This window comes from Thunnus thynnus, chromosome 15 (genome assembly GCF_963924715.1).
Source record: "Thunnus thynnus chromosome 15, fThuThy2.1, whole genome shotgun sequence".
NCBI lineage: Eukaryota > Metazoa > Chordata > Actinopteri > Scombriformes > Scombridae > Thunnus > Thunnus thynnus.
Genome location: NC_089531.1, coordinates 18,859,255 through 18,886,439, shown reverse-complemented (window position 1 = coordinate 18,886,439; position 27,185 = coordinate 18,859,255). Strand labels below are relative to the sequence as shown.

Here is a 27,185-nt window from a genome sequence, read left to right as displayed (position 1 = left end):
TGAAATATAGAAACACTTTATTCCCAGAAGTTGTAGCAGTGAGTTACTCATCTTCAGACATAGAAAGGCCAATATAAACCGACTTTAGTACAACAGTATGATATACAACAAAGAGCATACCCATTCACATTCTGTAAACCCACATACAGAAACACAATGATTGTTATTGTCCCACCAAGCTATGGACACTCGACAGCTCTAGTACACAGACAACAGAATACACTTTTGCTTGAGGGTGGGGGGCAGCATTAATGCTCGATTTAGGACATCAAACGTAGCAGATGGGTTGGGTTTTATTCCTTTTTTTGGTACAAGAGTACCACCACCACGTCCTGTGATGTGGCGGTGATGATGATGATGATGATGATGTGGTGAACAACGAAGAAGGACACAGGAAACACATCACCAAAGTACTACAAATAGCTGGAATGGTGGGTGGATCAGAAAAGAGGAAAGATGCCTTGTTGACCCGTACGAACCTCCGACTGCAGAACACACAGGAATAGATTCAGTTACAGTTTTTGTCAAGCTTACACATCCTGGACTCCAGGTTGGTGTACTTTTAAACTGTTTTTTTTTTTAATCGTAGGTGTTGTACGGAGCAACAAAGCAGAGCTCTCTCTCGAAGGAAAATACCACAGTTGAGAGTCAAACCTCTCTTGTTCATCATAAGAAAATACCAAAGTTGATAACACAACTCTTTTTGCTCTTGCAAGTGCAAAATTCAATACTTAACAAATCATACACACCCACTGTCCCCAAAATCAAATCTTCCTCATCATTTGTCAGAAGTTGGATTTTTAAGTTTGCTAAATACACGGCAATTCAGCAAGGTGCTAAAGAAGAGAGGGAGGGAAGGACACAAAAACCATCATGATAGCAATACTGTGCAATTGTAAACATAAAGAACTGATTCTTCATACTGGTTGATCATTTAGTGGTTGCTTTTCCAGATGTTTTAGGGAAGAATGCAGATTTTCAAAAGAAGCACAACTGTAACTGTTGAGAAAAAAAGTGTAAACAGAGGGAGTTTGAGTAATCTTAACAAAAGATGGAAAACATTGTAAAGGAGAGATTTGTATTGCTATGGGAAGGGATCTATTATCTTTTTAAAAAAGTAGTAGAAACACTTGTTTCAACTAGGAGAATCATACCTTGTTCATTGTATCAATAAGCAGCCTTTATTCTAAAAACAACTGTACACACACACACACATACAGCACACACACTCAGACATGCTCACACATACTCAAAGTCTGCCCTCTGACAAACCTGGGCAAGGTAAGGATGGATGTATGGAAAAGCCATGCAGGGCAACAAATGCCGATTAAAATACTTTCCAAATACTTTTCCACACAGTTTTTTTTTTTTAGTAATGAGTTTTAAGTGCACCCATTTAAGCGATGGGCTGCACTGCAAGGGAGTGCAGTTTTGTCCTGGCACGATTTCACGGCAACAGTGCACTACAAAAAAAAAAAGAAAAAAAAAAAAATCAGTGAAGCTGGAAGTGGAATCCCTGACTTCCCCTCTCCATCAAGCCAAGAGGACACTCTGCTGTGGGAGAGGAGCAGAAGGAGCTCATGGTGCTCTGGATGTCTGAATGGAGCAGGGTAGCAGGCTGGTTTTACAGTACAGAGAATCAAAGACGCCAAAAAACGGAGTGACAGGGGGGGAAAAACTCATGGGAGTGTTCGTCGTCTGTTGCAGTTGGCATGGCTTGGAGTTCCAGGTCACAGGTGCCGGGTCACTGGATCAGAGGCGAGAGTTCAGGTAGTTACAAAGGGTTCAAAGGTCAGAGCCAAGGTGCACGCTGATGCTGGGAGAACGCTGCGTGTGGTTTGGCCCGGGACTCAAGTACCCCAGCCCTTCCTCCTGCAGGCTGCACGAATAGCGGCCAGCTTCAGAGGCGATGTGGTTGCTGGAGGGAGGGGCGTTGCCGCCGGCCACCTGCTCAAAGGAGCGGGAGAAGACTGCGCTGGCGGTGCGCGTCAGGCTGGTGAGAGCTCCTGCCTTGGGCACCGATTGGCTGGAAGTGAGTGTCAGCCTCTTGATGGACAGCTCTGCGTTCTCGCTGGCAGCCCGACCCGTTGTTAGAGGGCCCGCCTCCTTGTCCTTGTCCTTGCTGGTGCGCACACCGAGCCGACACTTCTTCATGGCCTTGGCCCCCAGGTTTAATGTGGTGACGCTGTTGCTGATAGTGATGGTGGGTGGAGTCATGTCAGGCCCCACCCCACCTGGCCACACCCCTTCATCCACCTCCGAAATATCCATCAGCTCATCCGGGGAACCCAGATCCACTGCGTCTGTGAGACAGACAGAGGGAGACAAAACAAACATTGAAATGAAAAACAGGAGGAAAATAGCTCCTCTGTCGTCCAGTCCATGTGATTCAATCAAATTGTTACTACGATGACTTGAGTTTAAGAGCAATACATTCAGTATCAAAAGTTTTGGATGAAAGTATGCATGGACTGAGCTCTATAGAGGGCTGTGTGACAGAGGAGCTCTGTTACTGTCTTCCAGCAGGTGGCGCCTTCACACTGCTAACATCTCGCCACCTGACATGAGACAACTCAAGTTCTGTATTCCAGTCCAGCACACAGGTTAGGTTAACCAGCAGCACTGTGAGACAACAGTAAGTGGTTTATTGGCGGAGGAGTGCATGTTTTGTCCCAAAGGCAGGAGAGGACAGAGTCTAAGAGCATAAGCCTAGGAAAGATCACAAAGGGAAAGTGAAGGACGGCAAGCAAAGGCACAAGTAAGTACACCCTACAGAATAGTTATCCTCTTCACCAACTCTAAAAAACACAAAACACAAAAAACCCTTTCCTGCTCTCTTCAAGGCATGCATCCACACTCATGTGAGTGGCCAACCATCTACAGATGCACAAATACACATTTCTGATCTGATGCCATCACTGTAACAGAACACCAGTAAACAGCTGGTAAAACAGACATATCCAGGTCCTGTTAAAATCTCGGATGGTCAGATTCAGCCTGTTCAAAAAGAGGCCAGGAGTCGTCAGACTCAAGTCCAAATTTAACACCATGAGCAGCTTTTTCTTCAAATAATTCAAGACCTGCATATCTCTCATCAGCTCCTAGCTACTAATCAGAAGGAAGTAATCTGTCTCCAAGTGCAACCCAGGAGTAAAGTGTTGAGGCGTACCAAGGTGTGCTGTAAGAGACCCAAAAGCTCACATAAAAAACACTATGAGAGCACAATCTCTTAGTACTGGCAGTGCAGACAGAGATGATATTGGGCTTTATGATTCAAGGTCATCAGTAACCTGAGGCTTTAAAATGACTTTTACTGTACAAGATAAAACTAGCAAAAGAGATTTACAGGTTTATATCTGTCAAATATATTGCATACTGTTCATATAGTTACTTTTTTATCTCTTGTTTATGTTCCTTATTTAACTGATGTTCTGCTTTCACAGGAATCCTTTTATTTTTTTCCGCCTAAACACTGTCACAACATTTTTAATATGGGATTTAGCAAAGCACATTTGTTTATTATGCAGTTTTTATTAGGTTATTGATCCGTTATTCAGTTAGATCTTAAATCATTAATTTGACTTTAAAAGGACTCTCAGCGGGAGATCTTCATGAGGAAGCTCGAGCCATAAAGGAGAGAGTAAATGAATGAATGACATTGGATAGACAGATGAGAGGAATAAGTGCAATTAGGCGAAGAGAGGTTGGTGGAGCCCAGCGCAAAAAAAGGTAAAAAAAGGGGGAATTCATCATGCAGCTTTTCAGACCACGCCCCCACACACGGTTACCTAGGTTACCCCAGGAGTGGGGCAGGGGGAAGGAGGGGCAGGGCCTTAGTACTGGCTCCTCCCTGTGGAGGCTGACCCAGAACCCTCATTCTCCACCATTCGCCTCACAGACTTCTGCCTCCTGACCTCCTGACCCCGCGTGCCGGAGTCATGACCTCGGGGGTCCAGGCTGACCTCGGAGGCGCCGCCCAACGTTTCGCCGTCGGACTGGGCGCGGCCGTCAGGGCGTGGCCGCAGGGAGTCTCCGTTGGTCATTCGCTCGCCGCCCACGCCTGTCACACTGATCTCGGGGATGGCCACGCCCCCCAGCGCGGCCTCACTGTCTACACTCACCTCCTGGGACTCTGGTGGGGGGGAGGGGGAGCATTTGGAGGTGGTGGGACAATACATAGACACATATATACACACACACACACACACACAAACACACACAGATGGACAGACAGACATATATCATGCACACATACGTGAAAAACAGAGAGACGGCCGTGTGCACAGGCACACACGACCACAGTAACAAAAGACACACAGAGGTAATCAATGTAATGGCAGAAAAATAAAAAGACAAAAATCATAGTGATCAGAACATAACACAAAGTACATGCTACATGGAGATGAATATGAAAATAATATCTGAATGGAATCAATCACCCCTACACATGAATTAATATTTAATAGTATTTTCCTCAGCCATCTGCTCATAACAAAAGCTTTACGCATCAACAAGTAGCTCTGATAAAGGCACCAATGAGCAGGATCCATGAGATGAAGAAGGGGTGTTAGGCTTGAGATGAAACCCACTCATTAAGCGAGCTGAAGGCTATAATTTACCTGCCTTATCTGCTTTCTAGAAAAATAGGGAGCTGCTCTCTTGTAATTCTACAGAATTTAAAACAAACTGTCATCAATGACTCTACAGAGCAGACAGTAAAAGAACCATGTTTGTCATCTAAATATTTAAAAAAAAAAAAAAGTTTCTTTGGCACAGAACTAAAAACAACACAAACAACAAATCATACTGCACCTTATCTGTTTTATTCTAAAAATACTCTACCTGCTGTCTGGTTTCCTGCCTTCTCCTATCTGTCAAATTAAGTTCATGTCCTTCGTGGAGCATCTCTGTGCCTTGACTGCTTCTGCTTTCACTGACTGCCCTCAAACTCTGAATGCTTGTCTGTTGCTGTGTTGCCACCAACTTGAGTATATCCTAACAGATCAGACAGGAAGTAATGCTTCGGAATGAAGAGATTCTCAGGAAGTCGACTGCGCTTACTAGCAAGCTGAGGATCTACGAGCTTAGGGGCTGATGACGATGACAAACATTTACGCAGCAACTGGACAGTGAAATGGTAAGGTGAACGAACAATGACAAGATCTAAACGTCTTGCTCTCTCCTTTGGTATGGATTTATTTCATATAACCTTCAATTTTATGTTTTTTTTAGTGTTTCATAAAAATGTAATCAAAAGTTTACTTGTGTTTCAGCGAGTTGAGCTTCAACAGTTACGTCCCTACATCTCTGTTTGGCTTTTTTCCTGTGTATGCGTCTCACCGTGTCTCTTCCAGCGGTGCCCTCTGATAGAGAGGGAAGTGACAGCGTTTCGGGAGATCCTGGAGGAGGTGGGTGTGATCTCCACCTGGATGCTCCGAGCACCTTCCTTGTTGTTGCTCTTCAGCGCTGCACCGTGCAGCGACGACTTGATGGCATTACCCACCTGAGGGAGAGTAGAAGCCCACCATCCACAATCGTTACTGCTTCACAAGATGCAAGAGATTTACAGTACAGCAGGATTACAGCAGGATGCTTCAATCCAACCTGCATGGATGCTGCAACAGTTACTGCTCACTAAATTGTGTGGAGCTAATATGATAACTTGTGTTTCAAAAATACGCAATAAAAATCATTTAATGTGGAAGAGAAAACCTTCCTCAAGCAGAAAACAACAGAATGATGCTCTTCAGTTTGCACATGGCTCATTTTTAAAATCACTGATAATTAGTGCCAACTCAATGCACATGCATAGTTTCCCCTTGATAACTGGCACTGATTGTGTCTTAATACATTTATACAAAATTACATTTGCACATTAAATTACAATGTCCTTCATCACGTTGCAGTTTCCTACGCAATATCCACTTGGGCTGCAACTAATGATTTTCATTTTCGATTAATCTACCGATGATTTTCTCAGTTAATCGTTTTGTCTATAAAATGTCGGAAAATAGTGATAATGCCTGTTCTAATTTCCCCAGAGTCAGTGGTTGCAGTGTCTTATTTTGTGCAATCAACAGTCCAAAGATGTTCAGTTACAATCATGTATGACAAAGAAAAGCATTAAATCATTACATTTGAGAAGCTAAAACACATAAATCTTTGGCATATTTGCTTAAAAACAGAAGAAGACTAAAACGATTATTCAATTATTATTCAAAGTAGTTAATTAATTTTCTGTCAATCGACTAATTCCTGCAGCTCCAATATCCACACATGCATGTACAGAATTTTTTCTAATGAGAATTGCAAAAGAATTTGACGTTTTCACATTTTATAATTTTTCAAAATCTAAGAAAAATATGTCTCGGACATACGGCATAACTTTGGACAAAAAACAGTTTGGATTTCAGTTAATACAATTTCCTATAGTATACTGTAATGTTAACAGTTAAGAACTAAAATATTTCTGTTTTGTTTTTAGCCATCGGCTGCAGCAAATTATGAAGTATGAACTGTCAATATATACAACATTTTATACTGTTGAAACCAAACCTACCGATTAAGAAAAGTCTGTTTTCAGCTTTGTCTGTTGGCCACTAAAAGATCAGTAAAAACATTTAATTCTGTTTAGCAAGTACAGCTACAGGAAAGCCTTTCTTGTAAGACAGACACAAGTAGATCACGCACATGAGCCAACTGTACAGGCACTGGCCCGTCAAACTATAGCTGTAAGAGCAGCATTGCTGGTACCACAAAGACCTGTTCTTCTCTTCTTAAGTCAGACTGAAGTTCACATCATGTGACCAAACCAATAACATCTTATCAATAATCCCATTTCTAGAGGGATAAACCTGAAAGCTTAGTACACACTGACCGAGATACACACAGTAATGATATAAAGAAAACAAAAGGGCTTTCTACTTCACTCTATACAACACTGTTTCACAAGTCTTTATATAATATCCTCTGCTCTTGCTGGAAACTCTCACTAATGAACATGTAACAGTTGAGTACGTAATGTGAGGTAGACGGCATCATAATCACAACACAACGTGTCTTTTGTCTCGGTGGCTGCGACGTATTGGTCTCATGAGGGACGCATCACCAAGCTATGCTAAGCTAGCAGCCACCTGGTGCGTTCCACTGCTACAAGTAAACCCCCGGAAAAAACAACAACAACCTCTTCTTCAACAGCGTGTGTGTTCATCGCATTTGTCCACAAAGCTGTTTCTTTATTTTAAAAACATATTTCTCAACTCTGACACCATTCTTATTTATATAAATCAAAAAGTCGTGTGTTTTGATTGTTGTGGAGGAATACACCTTGACTTGTGTAGTAATACTGCGAGCTTAGGTTCAATCCTCTACTCCCTGGGCCTTAAGGATTACAGCTTAACGGAGCAGAGTGGAAAGCATGTAAATAATCTAGTGGGATTACACTCTGCTTGCAGTCTCTGACAGACACAGACCAACACAATACGGCATACTGTGCTGCATATGAATCAAAATCACAGGCGAGCATGTGCGTCCAAGTCACATGCTCTCTCTCAGACACACACACAAAGCACAAATCCAAAAACACACATAGAGGGAGATGCAATAGTAGCAGAAAAAAAATATATATATTTCACCCACCAGTAGAGCTTCAGGGAACAACTCTAACTGGGCCCGATATAGAACGTCATCCAGCGCTTTCGATCCCAGTTCCACTTCGCCATTACACCTACTCACAGACACATTAACACATCGCACACAGCAAATGAGTGTAAGAGAACAAGCTTGATTATCAGATTAGAACCAAAACAGTTTTTCTTTACATATTTAAAAAAAAAAAGAGGATAACTGCAGTTTTTGGCAAAGATACCATGCAGTCCAACCTCTTTTTAACAGGTACATAAAATCATGTGTAACAATAACCAGACTGTGAGAAATGTAAGACAGCAGAAGTTAAATCTGAACAGCGAGTGTGTGCTGCGTGTACACTCACAAGGCGTAGTGTATCCCCGTGATGAGCTGAACCAAGAACTCTGATGTGACCGTCAGCCGCGAACTAATGCCTTTGTAGCGCCGCATCTGTTGCCGCGGGTAACCACATATGCACACCCTGGAGGAAAAACCAATAAAAGCACAATAGGGAGAGCTTGTATCAGTGAAACAGGGAAGCTTCAATTAGGGAAACACTCCACTAAGCCACTTGGCTGCAGCTCTATTACGACAATTTACTTCCCTGCGGTGTGTTGATATCAAGCTCAATAACGAGAAAACTGTTGCTGGATGTAACACATGCACACACACACACACACACAGCTTACAATGCCTTACTACAAACATACATAGTTAAAGTGCAGAATAATTTCTGAGCATAAACTGTAGATAGATAATGATTTTTAAAACAGATGTCATACAATACAAGTTAAATGAAGAGAATTCTGCTAAAACTGTTAGCTTATAACACATATGCCTTTGAAGCTATGGGAACATCTGACACACAAAAAACTGTCTCAGGGAAATCAAAGCTGATTACTTCTCTTTAGCTCTATGCTTATCAGACCATTGCTCAGCTGCAGTTGGCAGATTACCAAAATAACTGAGCTGAGATGTGTGTACATCGCTGCTCCCTGCAGAATAGCGATATCTTGGCTCTCTCTCTGGCAGCAAAGTCTCTAAGAGGATCAGATAAGCAATTCTGTGTGCGTGCTTGTGTGTGTGTAAGTTGCCTTCCCAAAAAAAAAAAAAAAACCATTAATAGCCAAGTGAATGACACCCACAAGGGAAATTCTCATGTGTGTGTGTGTGTGTGTGTGTGTGTGTGTGTGTGTGTGTATAAAATCCTTAATGTCTCATGATAAAGTGACCCAAGTAAATCCAGATATGCTGATAACGTGTGTGTTTGTGCTTCACCTGGAGCTGAGCTGGCAGAGGGACTGGAGGGAGGTGGAGGTCATGTAGCTGAGAGCAGCGTTGTAGCACAGCAGCAGAAAGGTCAGCACCTCAAATCTGAACAACACAAACACACGCTTAAAAATAGTACGTCGTACATCCAACTGCATTACCGCATGACCATAATACAGCAGAAATTTCACAGTTAAGCTTCCACACATAGATAAAAATACCACAAAGAAGAGATTGAAAGATTACAGAAGCAGTTTTGAAGTCATCGTATAATTGCGGTGTTTGTGAAAATACAGCATGCAGTTGCTTGTATATTAGGATACCCAGGCCACCTGGGTATAACTTAGTAACCTCAAAAGATCCGAGATTAAGATCAAAGTATCTTTGTGTGATCTTGAAAAAAGCAGCCAGACTTGTTTTGTCACATAAAAAGTTGAAAACAAAAATTTCATCACCTATTTTTAATCATCCATCCAGGCAGTCTCATGCAGTGTACAACAATGGTACTGAGAAAAGCTTGAAGATGTTTTGATTAGATGACTTATCCTTTTTCATGTCACCTCAAATCACCTAATAAACCAGGCCAGCACAGATCTGAAGGCCAGTCTGACAACTCAGACCATAACGACCTCCGGATTTGGCTGCCATGGGGCTTCATTATAGTAATTTAAGAAACTCCAGCAGCGATACTTAAAATGCAACAAAGCTAGACAACTGCCACAGGCCCTGACTGACACAAATGCACCATGCAGAATATAATTAGCCATGGCGGCAGCTGAACTCACCATCATTACATACAGTAAGTCTGATGGTGAGGACAGGAGTCATGGCTACAGGGAGCATTTTAAAGTTAATTAAAAAGGTCAAATTTCAGCTAAAAGTCAAAAACACATGATGGATAAATGTCTAAATTTATCTTCCCACTGACTGCTGCAAAAACAGCATCAAAAGAGAATACGTTACTGGCTCCTTATCAACAAACTCCATGGATTGTTGTATTAATTTCTCACACACGTCCTGGTGAAAAACATGCTGCCTGACAAGAATATGACTACTTCTAATTTAGATGGCAATGTTTTTGAAGATATGTGGTGAAAAACTACACTTCCCACTAATTTACTCAAATTCTCTCTCTTGCAAAACACCAACCCGAACCTTTCAAGAAAGTCAGAATATAATCTCAGTTTAGAAATGCGTGTGTAGCTATAAATGCGTCATCAACATTCACATTTCTGTCAAACTGAAGTTGTTATACGAGTCATTCATACTGAAATTTAACTTTTTGAGTAAAGTGACTAACTGAGAATATAATTTAAACAGCCAATTCTTACAAAAGCTCGTAAATTAAAGTCAAGACGGTTTTTGTTTTGACATATTTGGCTACAAAACTCTACAGTGCTTCTTTGACCGACTGTACGCTCTCCTTCATGTGCGTTTCTATTTTGGTGGTTGGCTGGAGTTTGTTGCCAGCTGCCAAATCAGAAAGCACAATCTCCACCCCTGCTGATACGTCACCACACATCCTGGAGATGGAAAACAAGTGCACCCATCGAGGCTCTTACCTGTTCTGTGCGGTGAAGGTCTCTCTCTGGAGGTGTGGCCCACTGTACACCACCCTGCTCAGCCCATGATTGGCTAGTGCCCCTTCTGTTAGGGCCATTGAGCCGATGGCTGAAGGCTAGAGGTGAGAAGATAGAGATTTATTTTATCTAACCGAACATTCCTGCAAAAGCGAATTAAAAGATTTGTGCTCATTTGTGCATGTTTCTCACCTCGTGGTACACTGAGGGTTTGGAGAGGGAAGGGACGGTAAAAGATAACACTTTACTTTGTCCATCTTTATCAACGATTTCCTGTGAAAGAGAAAGACAGGAAGACAAAAAAAAATGTTTCTGTAGAAGAGAAAAACAGAAGCTTTTTTTTTTTTTTTTTCTGCATGTGCCCTAAACCTCTAAAGAGTGTGTGCTTATCTCTTCAAGCACACTCATGGGTGTGTGTGTGTGTGTGTGTGTGGGTGTTTGTGTGTGGACCTCAGGGTCTCCGTTTCCCAACTCGGTCTGTCGGTGTGTGTGCGTTTGCCTGCTTGTGTGTGTCGTGTGAACGCACATACACCCCAAGGTTTGGTGTCCCCTGTGTACATGTTAATGTCAAATAAATTAATGGGAGGCAGCCAGTGTGTTGAGTGACAGCTGACCTATTCTGCTATTCAAAGAGGAAGTTAAGGGATACTGCACTTTGCTGATAGACAACATCGAGAGCCAAAATGGATAAAGAGAGGACTCAACACACTTTTAATTACCAGCGCTGGCATCTCTCTGTGGGAAGTTTGAGGGCATTTGAAAGGTGAATATTGTATATTTGCAATGTCACCGAGTTTCAATTCCTCTATTTCTAACTCATACTTCCTGTCACTCTGCATAACTGTTTAATGAGGCAGAAAGGGCATAAAGTAATCTTTCAAAACACATGACGCAGATCCCTGAAATAGTTGAGTGGTTAAGTCCCCTGCTTCTGAAACTGCACAATTACGCCAACTTGCTAAGGATCAAGGTCTTTTTCTAGTGTTTTTCCCAAAACAATGCACTTATCAGACTGAAAAAATTTAATTGTTTTTATTAGCAAGAGCAGCTCTCCTGTACTGATAATGAATGTAATGTATCAACTGTGACCTAACAATGTGGTACTGATAAACTTATATAAACACACACACACACTATCGCCTCCGTCCTCTCCCCTACCAGGTTGTAAATGCCCAGCAGCAGGGCCTCGATGCAGCCGGAGGTGTGCGGGTCCCTGGCTGCGCTGACGGACAGGAGACTCCACAGGAGCTCAGGCAGGAACTGTAGCGTGAAACGCTGCAGCTGTGGCTCACCGCTCCGGTAAAATTCAAACAACTGGTGACACACTGGCTCCAGCAACTGTGGATGACAGAAAATCGACAACACAGACACACACACACACACAGGGTTATGTTACAATATCAGGCTACAAAAATCAACAAAATCAAAACTCAAGTGTTGGCTAGAGTCTGTGTTCTTTTATGATCTGTAACATTTAAACTAGTAAAAATATGGAAGTGTGTGTCCATACATCGCTGTAGTTCTCTCGGATGACCTTGTAGAGTGCAGGGACCAGGACGCCTTTGTCTTTCAGTGAGGCAGCATAGGTTGACACGGCACTGTCAGGGAGGGTCTGTAACAAACACACACACAAAAACAAAAACAAACAGGTGAAGTATAATGCTGACTTAAAGTAAGTTGTTTTTTTTTTTATTCCTTCACTTGGATGTTTGAGCTTCACTGTGCAGAGTTTGACACTAGAAGGCTGTTTTCACACTCATCGGATGATAGGGGAAAAATGCATGTACCGACAAGCAAGATTCGTGACATCACAACTAGTTTGAAGCCATGTGTGGTCCAATGTGCGACTTACACAAGTGCGAGATGGAAACTTTAATAAGGGAGAGAAAATAGATCCAATTTTAATCAGACAACAATTTTAATCTTATCAGACACAAATTATTAATAAAGGCAAAGTATTTTTGTGCGGTGGTGACCTTTAAGTCTTACCACTGTTCTAAAAATAAAACGTACAGCATGAGAATGAATTTAGTAGTCTGATTTTGATCTGTGGAAACTTAGAGCCCACTGATTCACATCATGACAAGGCAGGCCGAAATTAACTTTTTGACTCACCTGCCAAGGAGACTGGAAGACTCCACCAGCCCAGCATATTTTTACCGAAAAAAATAAATTTCCTTTTTGTGTCACACATACATTTGTTTCAGTACATTTCATTGAGATAATAAAGGTATTATGTTGAATACAAACACACAGAACTCCTCATCATCATCACAGCCTCAGCATCATGCTGTAGTCAACCTCTTCAAACTCCTTTATCGCCAAACCTCCATTTCTCACAAAACTTTCTTCTTTATGTGCTTTGTCCTCTTTTTTTCGTCGGTGGGCTTTTGTTTTAAAGGTTGGCTTACTCCTTGTAAATGTCGCCAAATAATAGCTATTTAATTAACGGTAGCTAGCAGCAGACCAGCAGCAAGTGACCTTTTAGCGGAGAGCTGCGATGTCGGGTAGTTGATGTCCCTTATGGTAAAATAGTGCCGCGAAACTAGGAGCGCTCGAGACGGTCTGTGGCTGGCGCTCCTTCGCCTCAGACCGTCTCGAGCGCTCCTACAGTTTTGCGGCACTGTTTAGACGCGCATGAAACACACTTATGGTGTGCGAGTCTACAACGTATATGGACAAACATGAGTAATTTCCTCCGATATTACATTGCTATTTTGGTACAAACATTTACTCCCAAGTGTGGTGGATAGCCTTCCGAGATTTACTCGCCAAACGGAAAATCTACCCGCATTTTGGCGCTTGGCGAGTGTTAATTTCAGACCCTGTATCCTTAAAATGATATGCAGATATCATTTTAAGGCGACGAATGCACACATTATTATGGTTTCCAATGAATGAGACAAACTTTATATCAAGAGTGAACTGTCAAGAAAAAGCAAAGTAGCAAATTAGCAATACATTGTGTTTGCTGCTGTAAGTGCAGGCAGACTGCTGTTTGCATTTAGAGGTTCACCGAGAAGTAATGACAGATGCTCGCGCAGGGAAACCTCATCTGCTCTTTTAATATTACACCTTATGAAGCCTCGGCGTCTTCGGTAGCAGTCGCGAATCAGTGAGTGCTCATATTTGAGTGGGGGCATGCAATTCTCCAGAAACTGAGCACTTCAGTTTTGTTTTTGTTTTTGTGCATGAAGCATGAAATGTTGCCGATAGCGAACAGCAGCAGAGAATGTACTGCATGCTGACCGTGAGGTATGTGCTCTTTCTTGTTGCTTTACACACACACAAACACACAAACACACACACACACACACACAGTACCTTAAATTCTGACAGCCATTCTTCCACCACTCCTTGGTCCATAGCCAACATGTTCCCTCATCTGCAGTGGAGTCACCTCTACCTGGAGAGAGAAAATAAATTGTTAAACACACACTCTGCATAATTATTGACACATAGCAAATATGCAGTGCATTTGGACACGCGCACGCACACACACACGCGCACGCACGTATAAGCAATCACAGCTTGAAAAAGGCTCCTTCAATGTTTGCCAGCCTTCTATTATTTGGTATCCAGATAAACATATTCTATAACAGCAGACAATGACAGTAGTGAATAGAGAATGTACATGCTCCAGGCATCGATTCAATACACTGGCAAAAAAAAAAGTCCCTCCTTCCCCTTCACTCTCCTCCTGTTTCCCTCTCATTTCTCTCCAGACGCACACCTCTGCAGCAAGTACCTAACCTATTCTCAACTCGGACTCACAAATCGAAAAATCACCCACACAGAAAAGCCTGGCTGGCTTCACTGTTGAAGCGCTGACAGAAGAAAAAAAAAAAAAAAAAAAGAGGGGCACAGCAGAATTAGAGGCTTGATGAACAGGCTGTACAGTACTGAAGTCTTTAGAGTCAGACAGAAAAAAAAGGCTCTTACCTGCTTTAGCTCACTGTTAGTAACTCATGGTGAAATAAATGCTTCGCTCCCTTCGTTTCTGCTTATGTCCCTTTTTCCCCCATTTTTCCTCGCTATCTATCACAACCCTTACACTGTCTGCATCTTGACTCCTCTTTTCCTCTTCTAGGCACTGAACTTGCATGCATGTAGCTCCTTTTCCATTAAACCTCCAATGTCATCTATTGTATAAGCCTTTCCTTGCTTGCTTAGTCTCTGTATAGTGTTTCTTTCTGTCTCAATGTCATTTTAATTCTCTCTCTCTGTTTTAATGAAGCACCTGCTGGTTTCTATCCGACACTGCTGTCCAGCAGTCACACCAGAAAAAGGGGGAAAGCAGGTAATAGACTCAGAAAAATGAAGAACAATAAAGAGACTGAAAAATATCAACATGGGACATTTAACCACATCATAAAATATCTACTACGATGTGGGGATGATAAGGACACAGATGCTTTGCTTTAAATCTTCTATTAAAATAGTATCTATGTAGTCCAAAGGATAAGATCTGTGTGTATAACAGTGAGTAAAGGTTTTTGCAAATCTTTCTTTATTTTTGTAACTTCTTGTGATGCTAGAGCATACACACGCCAATCTCTAATCAATTATACTTCCCTTGTGCTGACACGATTAGTCGATTAGCAGTTACTGATAAATGAGTTTTTAGGTAATTTAACAAGATTAAGAGTGTGCGGCCATGTTTGCATCTCTAGGAGGCTGTACTTAAGCACTGGGGTACTCTGAGGTAAATGCTAAAGCTAGCATGGCAAAATGCTCCCAATGGCAATGCTATCATTCTGATATTTAGTCACATGTAAGGTTTACCATGTTCACCTTCTAAGTATAGGTTAGTTTTAGACATAAACCAAAAGTACTGGACAACTAAATTGTGACTTCATGATGGCGCTAAAGGAAAAGTTATGTGATCACCAACATTATAACAATTCATCCAGAGGGGGGCATGTATGTGTGTACCAAATATCACAGCAATCCACCTGTAGCTGCGTAGACATTTCACTCGGAACAATAAATGTCAACTGCGGTGCTACAAGGAAATCAGGGGATTAATCAAATCAGAAGGATACATCCTCTGTAAATATGATTTCATGGCAATCCATCCACTAGTTGTTGAGATATTTCCGTGGTGCACCAACCCACTGAATGTCATTACCATTCTTGGGGACATGCCACTAGTGTGGCTTAAAATGCCAAATACATGCTGGTTCCGGCTTCTCAAATGTGAAGATTTTCTCCTTTTCACTTGTCATACGTTATTATTAATTGAATATCTTTGGGGTTTGGACCGACATTTTATAGATCAAACATTTCATCATTTATTTAAAACAGAGACTAGAATAACTGATGATTAAAATAGTCTGTAGTTGCAATTCAAATCTTCCCATGTACTGGTCTCATCTTAACCAACTCCGCAGTGTGACTGTCATCAATTCTTCCTAGTGAGGAGGAGGACACCATCTATTCTCCATGTATCACTGGTGGATTATCTGTTTTCAAATAGCAGCCTGTTTTCACTGCGGGGTATGTCGTGTCAGTGCTCTGTTATGTCTGGACTGTGAAGCTGGAAGCACAAGGCTAAATTGGCCGTTGAATGAAAAATGAAGTCCATGTTTGGTATGTCTGGTAACAGAGGCTGAGGAAAAGATAGAGGTAGGGAGAGGGAGGGGGAGAGTGAGAGAGCGAGAGAGAGGGCAAGAGTGTGAGAAAATTTTAAGAAATATGTGAGATTACAGATGCATAAGATTATACGCCCTTCCATCATCGAATTTTTTTTTTTTTTTTTTTTTATAAATCAAAAGAATTTCCAACACCAACATCGCGAAATTTGTTTGTTTGCACAATAACCTAATGTCTGGTTGATGTTCATCTCGCTTATCTACATCATACTGGCGGCTATTCGTCTAGATCATTCTGTAAGGGAGTGGCCTAGGTGTGACAGAGAGACCAGTGATCAACCTGTGTGCAATACAAAATTACAAATTAGGTTTATGGTTGATTTTAGTCTCTTTCCTTCCCCTTTTTCTGCTTTTCCTCCCTCTGTCCCTACACTCATCCTCCCACACAACATAGTTTTTCCCTCTCCACTGCTTTATAATGTGCCTTTCACGCATCAAAATGCTTTATTTTGTATTATTTTGGTGCTTGGTGCCTCCATGGCAGCCAGGTGTCTATTTATGGACTGTACCAATGACAGAAATGACAAGGGGGGGAGGGGAGCCAGTGACTCATGAAATGGGGAAGGATTATAAAGCAGAATAGCTTCCATTTAGAGAAATTAGTCCTTTGTGGCGGTCTGTTCTGTTCTTTCACACTGGTGAAGACAACAAGGAGGACAGCGGTATCTAAAGCCAGCATGTGCATTTTAATGGCAGCCTTGCTGAATAACAAAATAAAGGCTGTGATTAGAGACTGGATGAGTCAGTCTTGTAAGAGGACGGGCTCTCCTCCTACAGAGTCACTTTTAACTCATCAACTTTGTCTATGCTGGCGTCTGGGGCATGTCATCTGCATCATCTGCATCATCTGTATCCAGAAAAAGATACTTGTAGACTAAAATCAGCAGCTGCCTGCCATGTCGCCTACCTTCGTGATATATTTGCCTCCTGCCTCGGCAGCAAGCACCGACGCTACTGCGGCGACACAGATGAAGAAACAGTGGGTGGACACTCAGGGGGAAAAGTTGCTGTAAATCCATAAATTTAAATATATTTGTACAAAAATTTCAGTGGAAACATGTAAAAAACATGTTGAGAGGGCAAAAAGTGCCACACTTTTCCCCACTGATCTTCAGGTGACCGTAATGTACCAAGAAACGCAGCAATGACTCTAGAGCTGCAACGATTACTCGATTAATCGATTAGTCGATCACCAGCCATTTTGACAATAGGTTAATCCTCTAATATTCCTCTATGATTGCAAACTGAATATCTTTGGGTTGTTGACTGTTAGACGAGACAAAACAAGACATTTTAGGTTGCATCTAGGACTTTGGGAAATGGTGATCAGCATTTTTCACAATTCTATGGACCAAACAACTAATTTATTAATCATTAGTTGCTTTAAATGAGTCAAAAAAAAAGCAGTCAAACTGCTAGCAAACAAACATGGATGTAAATAATGCAAGTTTCAAAAGGTTAAAAAAAAGATTGGCTTTGCAAATGTTTTATCAGGCAGAAAATACATTGTTAGACCATCAAGGATACACATAGGGTTTGGGTACTGAAATTGGTACTTTTTAAGGGTATAAACCAAATCACGCCAGTACTACCGAGTATCTATTCACACTAGATCAATCAGTGCCAAATTTAAGTACCTTGAGAGTGGGTTGTGTCGTGAGTTCAAATAAATACTGGTAAGATTCCTTGTGAGTCTTTCGAAAAATCCCTCCTAGTTTACTGACACACATGCGACTGAAATTTCTCTCCTGTGGTTCTGTTTGTACTATCGGATATCAGCCTTATTTAACTGTTTCCTGATCGCTTTCAGTCGTATCGGAGCCTTGTTAAGGTACTGCTGATGAGAACATTTCCTGCTTCTGTTGCTTCATGTTAAAACCCTTCCACTGACAAACTAACAGAAGGCTTTTATTATGAAGACCTAATAGGAAATTAAATGTGTTAATCACTGAGTTAGTAGAGATTTGTTAGCAGTGTTATTCTTCCATAGCAACAAGTTGACACAACAAGATCTGGAGATATTTGGAGCCATTCGTTCAGCGGATCAGTTAGAAATACTGCAGAGAGGAAGAGCACAAGCAGAAACAACCAAAGTGAGATGTTTGATGAAGAGCTGCAGATGACAACAGGTAGCCTAAACACTTTATTTTACTCTGTTTATCTTTAATTTATTATTTAATATTGTTTATTTTACCTTACACACAAAAAAGGTCAAAATAAATACTGTTGAAATTGAGAAGTTTGGACTTATTTTCTACAACTGAAATTACATTTATTGTTATTACGGAAAAAGTAAAGTACCAAAAAAAAGTACAAAATTCCAGGTATCAGTTCAAATGTGAACAGTACCCAACCTTAGATACACACAATAAATATTGATGAGTAACACTGTCTCGAACCTTTCTATGCACTATTATGACACACTGCAGACAGGCCCAAGCAACTTGTGGAAGAAAATACAAAAATAATTGCTCTGGGAATACACAATAGAGTGTAATTATGTTATTAGGCAGCTGTTTATCTTCCATCTTAGTCAGGTTTACTTGTTAAACCATCTCTGTGTCATTATGGACTCACGGATCATTACAGATATCAATAAAAGAGAGAGCGACCACTTATACAAACTGGTGAGCTTCTTCTGTGCAGCTCAACCACATTGACCAGCACAAACACACATGAATAAACCAGTGTTAAGGATAAGCGGCTGAACAGGCTTGACAGGCACAAGTAACAAACCAACTGATGAACAACTAGATACGCGACGAATGCAGGAGAGGAACAGACAGGCTGTACGGGAGCATGAATAGAGATCGATGATTAAATGAGGAGAGGGACTCATGAATGGATGTGTAGGTAGACAAGGGATAAAAAGAATGTAAGACAACCCAAGGAATGGATAACTCAAAGGGAGTGAGACAGTAGGGTCAATAAAAGAGGAGAGTTCATTAGGTTTCCATGTGTGCTGCCCATGGCAACCTCCCAGGCTCTGAGAAGCACACTAGATAAGGATAGATACTGAAACACGCACCACTCTGTGATCTAAACAAGATGAAAAAAAAAAAAAAGAGTCCAGCCAATGCAAAGCTCTGATGGAGCCAACTCGTTGCTAAGAAGTGACAGAGAATGTGTCATGCATTGCACAAGTGTGCATGCGCGCAAGTATGTTTATTCAATGTCTGGTTTGACAAAACCTGTTCCTGTGAGCTAGCGAGTTGACAGCTCGTTCCTTCTGAATTTACACCCACGCCCCTGTCTTATACTCTCTGACAAACACTCACAAACACACAGGGCTGGCAGTATAAATTAGCTTATTTTTGATTCCTCCTTCCAAAGACTTCTTCCAACATAAACAGGTCTCCTGCGAGTTTACATTCCTAATCCTTGTTGTAAGCGTGCCTGCATTCCTTGACAGTTACTGCAAAACACCTGAGACAAACAGACAACACACTGCCACCGATGCCTTCACATGGATTCATAAGAAGACCTCAGGAAATCAGCACTATCAAAAACACAGTGTCCTCTGGTGCACTGTAGTGAAATGAAAAGAGAGAAGAATTGAGTGTCCGAGTCAGAATGAAGAGGGGGGGGGGGGGGACACACACCCACACACATACACATCCCTCCCCGCTGTTTACCTCATTTCCTATTACACACATGCTCGGGAACCTTCTCCTTTTTTCTCAGGAAATGAGTGGGCCAATAAGAATGAAGGTTTGAATGAAGGGAAGAAAGACAACAGAGAGAGAGAGAAAGATGAAGTAGGTGGTTTTGAGAGTGGTAGAGCTGCCCCGGCTGCTTTTTCCTGTGGTACAAGGTGGAAGCCACAGGAACTACTGGTTAGGCTGATAATGTCGCACACAACAAATGAAAGCTACAAAAAAAACGAAGAGCTGTAAAATATATTTAACAACATTTAGGCAAATCCAAATGAACTGAAACTTGACAAAAGTAAGCCAAGCTGACTTCAGCTCTTGTAAAGACACACCCAAACCACTAATAACTGTAAAAGGATCAGAATCTCCAAACTAGATTACTAGGACGCTGGATATGTCACTACAAGTTTGTTCCAACTTGAATGGAAGCAAAAGCAATTGAGGAACTATTTTGAGGAGGTGCGGGGTGTCAAACTAAAAGGTAGAGGCCGTGTTATATAACTGTGGTCATAAAGGGCAGAGGCTCTAACATGCCCAGAGCTCACAGCTTGACCTTACCTCCTGTTTACCGGGCACGCTATGGAGCATTTTACACCATTTGTCCATTTCTAGACTTGAGCATTTTGTTTTTATATCTCTCTTCGGTTGTATCACACCTTTGTTATGCTATCTGTCACTGTCTTCTTTATTTGGACTATCATGGCCTGTGGTTAACCCTGTTACATCACACCCTCCCACCTTGCTCTCCCCTTAGGTCTTCTTCAACAGCAGGTTGCTTATAGTGCAGAGGTTCTGCTTTTTTACTTCTGTTTTCTTTCCCTTTGCACACACACACAGATATAGAGAGGAGGACTGCCTGTAGCTAAGTAGACATGACAACAGAGTCTGTGGTTTGTGTGTGTGGTTTTTGCCGCTGAGGGAGACAGAGAGAGATCTAACAGGGAGGAATCCTCTTATAGCAGCCTACGCTCTGTTCTCTGTTGCCTCTAAGCCAGTGATGCATCTTCGTCCCTCCAATTCCCTGTCTTCCTTCAGCAAGTCAGCCTGAAGAGACCAATGATTAACGCTGATTTTTCAATTTTAACTTTCTTGGCCAGCAGCGTTTCTTGTCACAGTTAGATAGCTCTTTCCTTAACTATGACTGTTCAACCCTTGAATTTCACATTCAGATGCCACTTTTGCTGCAGATAATTAGCTTGATTGCCTTGATTTTTCATGCAGCTGAAAGGACACAACATCTAGTGGCATCTATGCCTATAAATACACTATTGCAAGGAAAAATCAATGTCTGTATTACACATCTACAACGTGTGTGTGCAGAATTTGGTGCGGAGTAAAATGAAAGAGGGAGGGATAGCGGCAGTTTCATTCGCTCAAATTGCCGGGACATTTCATGGAACCGCTGGCATGGTTGACTATCTGTTATGCTGGATGACAGCAGAGCCCACGCTTTCTTCCTGCTCCATGACCTGCCGTGCTTCACTGTCAAAAAGCATTAAGTGGCCTGAGACACTAGCAGCCACCGATGCCACGCATTAACAAGCCTGCGCATTGTTTCACGCATGCACACACACACACACCCGCATCCTAATGACACCACTTTTCACAATCATCCACCCAACAAACCCATCTACTGCTAAAGGGCAAAGCCTCTCCCCTGACAAACAGAAACAAATACATGAAAAGCAAAGGGCAACCTATGAATTAAGCTTCAGCCAGTATCATATTTAAAGATTCTCTCCAGACATGTTTTAAGATGTATATAAAATACTCTACTTTGAATAATAATTTGTGGCTGATATGGTTTTTCCACAAAAAAAAAAGTTCATTTATCTACTCCTTCTCCCTCATTAAAAATTCCAGAATCTATAAATATGCAAATATATTTCATTTCAGAAGTTCAACTACTGGACACAACACGTCTCCTACTTCACTGTAACATCTATTCTCAATGTCTGTGCATGGGAGCCTTCAAGTTTCCACATCACACTTGTAAAAGTTGAATATTGGACCAGGATTGGCTTCCAAACTATTAGTGATGTCACAAATAATGCTGGTAGGCCATAGACTGTAAAAAAAAAAAAAATAAATAAAAAAAAATAATGGACATAGCCACCATGACGTCACCCATTGGTTTGTGGAGTCCTGTTTTGAAGCCTCGAGTTCAGCATTTTGACTGTTACCATCTTGGTTTTTTGGAGCCAGAAGTGGCCATATTTGAATGAGAGGCCGGAGCTGACTCTAATGCTAGCACTAGCTGCTGGTTTGGTTAGCACTGCGCATTTACAGTCTATGGTTAACTGTGATATAGCTAATGTGAATGCTAGCGGAAAACAAGCTTAAAACAAAATTTACTTACTGAAAAAAACTGAACAGCTGACTCCTTAGAGGATCTTTTAGTACAACCAAACACTTACCAAAACTTTTTACACGACTAAAATGTTACAATTAACTTTCATGAACTGAAAGTTACACACTAAAATTGTGACAGCTACATCTATACTCCAATTCTAATCTGGGGTTACATTACGTAATGTACGTAACCAACGTTGTCACTGTGGTAGAGACTTGTCAATAACGAGGTAGCCATGCCCTAAAGGACATCCTGCTTTATCGTCTATTTTACTCTAAATCGGACCATAATTTACAAAACGAACATCATGCTGTATCGAAGAAGACTTGAAACTAGCAATTCAGACCATAAACTCATTAGGAAAGTTTTTACTGAGGTAATAAATCAAGTGAGAAGTGGACTTCCACAGAGAAGTAGACTTCCATCCTCTCATAGACTTCCACACAATACGATTTCTTTTTGCGACCAGTGGAGTCGCCCCCTGCTGGCCATTAGAGAGAACGCAGGTTTAAGTCACTTCCGCATTGGCCCAATTTTTCAGACCTGGAGATTGCGGTAGGTCCACCCCTAAAACTCTGATTTTCAATGAGCACAGGGAAACTTTCCACTTTCAGCAGATGAATTTGATAACTGCCTTCTGGTGTCAAACTCTGCACGTACATCATTTTGCACAGTGAAGCTCAAACATTCAACTGTAGGAACAAGAAGAAAAACACATTTTTGACAGGAGGGTGACTTTAAACAGTAACTGAATCTCAGCCTATAAGAAGGACACGGTATAACACAAACATTTGGAGTGGAGGAGCTCATTTCATGAACTCTAACAACAGATATGTCTTGGGGCGCTGCGGCAGAGTCACACTAGTTCCCCTCATGCAGGAAACCCCTGAATTGCTTGAGTGGTGTGGAGGGAAGCTGCATCACATGATCGCTATTACAAAAATCCTTACAACGCATTATCATTATCATACATACCAGTCTCTGCCAAACAGGATAAAGTCAGGTACAAAGTCTCTCTCTCTTTCTCTCCCTCTCTCTCTCTCTCTCTCTCTCTCTCTCTCTCTCAAGATGTGACTAAGAATTCAATAACAATGCTGTCTAACATGTTTGCCACGTTGGAAAACAGTCCCCTTATTTCTGTTGCTCTCTTCCAAATGTTACCAAGCTAATTTAGGTGAACTTGCAATTAAAACTGTCCTAACTGGTGACCTAGCTGGCGTGAAATTCACAACGTGAAATTCTGCCTCAGGTCACCGGTAGCGCTACGGGAAACATCAGCTTGACCAACCCGATAATTCCGTGTGTTTTGCTAACCATTATCAGCCAGGCACTTGTAAATGAATCCTCTGCCGTCACACTCTTTCTCTGTCTCGGCTTGCTGAATTGACTTCGAGCTGTCATCACGGTTTGCTTACAGATTAGCTAGTTAGCTAGCTCGGCTAAGGTGCGACACCAAGTAAACTGGGCAAGTTGCTGTTTACTTACCCGCATGCTATCTGTCAAATTCCTAGAAATCGATGTCCCCCCTCTCGTTACGACACGACGAGTAAACGGCTATCACTTCCCTACTCCATAAATCTCCTCAATAATTCAACATCAGCTCCTTCCATCTTCATTACTTTCTCCACTCAAACCAGCTTTTAGACGGGAGGACTCGGGTCTCCACGGACGGACAAGCGTCTGAGCCAATGGGGGAGCAGTATATAATCTAACCGCCGCGCCCCCCAAACGCAGCATCCAATCAAATTACAGGTAGGGCCGCATGTTAATAATTTCCACGATCAGCGTAGGTTGTCACGGTCATTCACTGCTCTTTGACAGCTGACAGCAGCAGAGTGGTCTACCAAACATGCTATTAATGAATCACATAAATAAGACATTTATTGGCATTTGGCAATTGATTGCAGTGTAAAAATAATCGATTATAAGGCAACATTTAAACCACAGTTGAATTATGTTTTATTCTTAATAATTAATTTCTTAATTATGAACATAGACAATTAATCCTTTTTTGAACATGTAATAACATAGGGTGATCTAAACAAAGCAACAAAGGACATGAATAGGTTGCCTGTATTAAACATGCATACAGCTAAATAATTAAATTTACAATATGTATTAATTTACTTATTTGTACCAAACATTTTCATTGCAAGAAAAACAACTCAATGTTCTCTCTTCTTACTCACTATATCCGCCACAGTCCATACCAAATTAATCTGTAAAGCTTAAGGCAAAAGCAACGCTCTAAAACTGTATCTCCCAGATAAATAATGCATGGCCACTTGACAATGACCTCTGTAACAATGGATTTTCCAAAATTAATTATCAAGATGGCATATGATCATGTGTTTGTTGGCTTTCACATTAACAGCAGCTGGAAAACTGCTATTTTTAATCAGTTAATAAAAGCAGTGGAGCTTCTGTGGAAAACAAGCCGACAATCTGCTCAATTTGAATCTTACAATAACAAAACTCTACATGCAATTACAATCACAATATCAGAATAAAACCTCCAGTTAAATTCTCATTGCTGCTGTAAGAGGCTGCGTCCTGTTTTATGGCAGGCAAAGACTATCATGGAAGAAATGTACTAATCTAGTGTCACAACCAGAATACTTGTGCATCCAGGACGCCAATTAATAGTCATTCCTCGAGGCAAATTCTGCAAAAATAAAAGTTTCTATATTGGTACAAAATTCTATAATAACAGTGATATTAATAATAATATTTTTTTGACACAAGGAATTTTTATACAAGTAAAAAAAACTACAATATTAGAATTTAAAAGTGAGTGTGCGATGCCCCCTACTGTTAGCTGGTTACATTTCACATATTCAAGAAAATACATACACGCTTTTTTTTTTAAGATGTTGATAAAACATTTTAAAAATGATTAAAAATTCTGATATTATTTCAATTGTCTTCATGTCCTTATAACAAACATAATACAAGAGGCTGAAACGGCCTGTGTATGGCATTCTGTGTGTGCATGTCTCGTTATCGACTCTGAAACATTGACACTAACAATCCTGATGTTGTTTTCAGAAGTAGGGACCCAATATACGTTTTAATCCTAGAGATGGGCTGCAGTTTTGATGCATAAATGGACTTTTTTTTTCCTGATTCCTTGGCTGAGTGGTGCAGGCAGTGGTTTATTCTACCCACAAGTGTCAAAGAATGTGTATAATCTTTGTATCCTGTATACTTGTAATGCACTTGGTGGACTCAGCTGAAGTATTCAAAATGTGTATGAACTACAGAAGAGTCCCTGTTATCTCTGCAGCCTCAGTGAGGACTTCCCCAGCTTGTTGTCTGTAACTCAGCGACAGTTCCTTCGCCCTCCTCACTTCCTTCATGTTCTCTTCCAGGTTCTCATTCAGTCTTCCTTGCTCCTGGTAAGTTGCTGCTGCCCCCTTCACTTGCTCAGCCATTTGATCCTTGCTTCGGAGCAGCCAGCCGATCAGCTCTTGCAGAGTAGTGCCCTTCGAGATGGTGGCCTTGGCGCTTTCTGAAGTGCCCTTCAGTTCATCCTGAGCTAATCGCAGAAGAGGAGACATCGGTTCCTCCTCGCTTTCACCCTCTGACCCCACAGGGATCACACAGAGGGAGAAGTCGTAGCCCTTCATCTTAAGGGAGATCCTGTACTTTGCCTCTAAACACAAAAAGAGATGGACATTGAAAGAGAGAAACAAAGGAAACAGAAAATTGAGACATGGCAACCTGGGAGCTCTGAGCAGCAATATGACCTCTGTTTGTGTCACTCACTGTGCTCCTCTCTGATCATCCCCACACATTCAGATATAGCCAGACTGTCACCCTGAGTACAGTTGCAACTCCTTCGCAGGTTGCCGATGTGTTGGGTCATGGACTCATAGTGTTGCTGCTGCTCATTGAAGGTCTCAGCCATGTCTGAAAACCTCTGGTCCAACTCTGGCACACACACCCTCCTCATCACCAGCCTGCCGATCCGCCTCACAGTCTGTGCATCTGGGAGGAGAAAAAAGAAACATCACATCATAGACACTCAACACCGCCACATGTAGTGTTAAAAAAAAATCAGAATATAAAGGAGTATGCAGAATACACACTTACAAACAAAACATGTCTCAGGTGATATACAACATTTAAATGGCTGTGTAGCAGAATCAGTTGTTAAGATGAAAATATGAAAATATAAGTTAGTGACGGATGATGTACCATTGTGTGCTGGCCGGGTCTTCCTGGCTGATTCAGGTTCTTTCAGTTCAGGTGGTGTGGGCTGCAGGAGAGGCTGCCTCTGAAAAGGTCAAAGGGAGCCTGAAAATGACTTTTCTTCATATAATTTTTACTGGCACTTTCCAAAAAGAGACATAAAGCAGTAATTGTGTGCTTGTGTTTACCTGGATCCATGTAATAACACCAAACTGGTACTTATGATTCACATCTACAACAAAATACTCTTTTTTAGAGTATGGTGTGTTTCACATTGCCTTTATGAAGACAGTGTAATCACCTATGGCCTATGTGCTCTTCTCCTTTTGTATCATTGTACTTTGTATCAGATCAGTGAGATTAAATTTAATTTTTAATCTTCAAAGAAACATTAATCACTGTTTCGAGGTTTTCCCCCCCCTGTGACATCTGTAAAGCATGCTTTAAAGGCTTATAATGGTTGCCGTTCTCACTATACTTACATTAAATTGGGCTATTAGTAATCCAGTAAACTCACTGAAGCAACGTAGTGATCAAGTTTCCTGCATGAACTCGAGGGGAAACACTTTATAATCTCATAGTCAATAACACATAACTGAATACAGTGTAAACACCTACCTCGTTGCCGGAGGTTTCACTTGAGAAGCAGCAACAGCAGAGAAAACGGGGCATTTTCTGAAGCTCTGAGGTCTCAATTTGTTTTCAGGTCAATTATCTCGGACAATACGATCCGCATTCCGCGTGACGTCAGCGTCACGAGATTCCTGAAAAACTTTTCTTCCTGGTTATCTTTATTAAGATTACTGTGCAGACATGAAATATTGCCCACCTGACAGGCAGGTGCACCTACAGGTGA

General features: G+C 41.5%; 2 protein-coding genes across 4 annotated transcripts; both read right to left on the bottom strand.

The window, feature by feature from the left end:
- hycc1 (hyccin PI4KA lipid kinase complex subunit 1) lies at positions 1–23,779 on the bottom strand. 3 transcript variants are annotated; one of them, XM_067611165.1, is made up of 12 exons: positions 23,621–23,779; positions 13,800–13,881; positions 11,986–12,087; positions 11,634–11,813; positions 10,668–10,748; positions 10,458–10,573; positions 8,905–9,000; positions 7,991–8,107; positions 7,639–7,726; positions 5,341–5,503; positions 3,789–4,132; positions 2,165–2,303 (listed from the first exon to the last, which is right to left on the bottom strand). In XM_067611165.1, the coding sequence occupies exons 2-11, from the start codon at positions 13,848–13,850 to the stop codon at positions 3,834–3,836; spliced, it is 1,293 nt and encodes a 430-aa protein (XP_067467266.1). In that variant the 5' UTR covers positions 13,851–13,881; positions 23,621–23,779; the 3' UTR covers positions 2,165–2,303; positions 3,789–3,833. The 3 variants fall into 3 exon arrangements, with proteins under 3 accessions (XP_067467268.1, XP_067467266.1, XP_067467267.1); XM_067611166.1 differs by lacking the exon at positions 23,621–23,779 and adding an exon at positions 17,767–17,892; XM_067611167.1 differs by lacking the exon at positions 3,789–4,132 and having other exon boundaries at positions 1–2,303.
- Positions 23,780–23,982: 203 nt separating this feature from the next.
- si:ch73-345f18.3 (uncharacterized) lies at positions 23,983–27,139 on the bottom strand. Its single transcript, XM_067611169.1, has 4 exons — positions 26,948–27,139; positions 26,336–26,414; positions 25,904–26,125; positions 23,983–25,790 (listed from the first exon to the last, which is right to left on the bottom strand). Exons 1-4 carry the CDS (start codon positions 26,999–27,001, stop codon positions 25,393–25,395), a joined length of 753 nt encoding a protein of 250 aa, XP_067467270.1. The 5' UTR covers positions 27,002–27,139; the 3' UTR covers positions 23,983–25,392.
- Between the last annotated feature and the right edge of the window lie 46 nt (positions 27,140–27,185).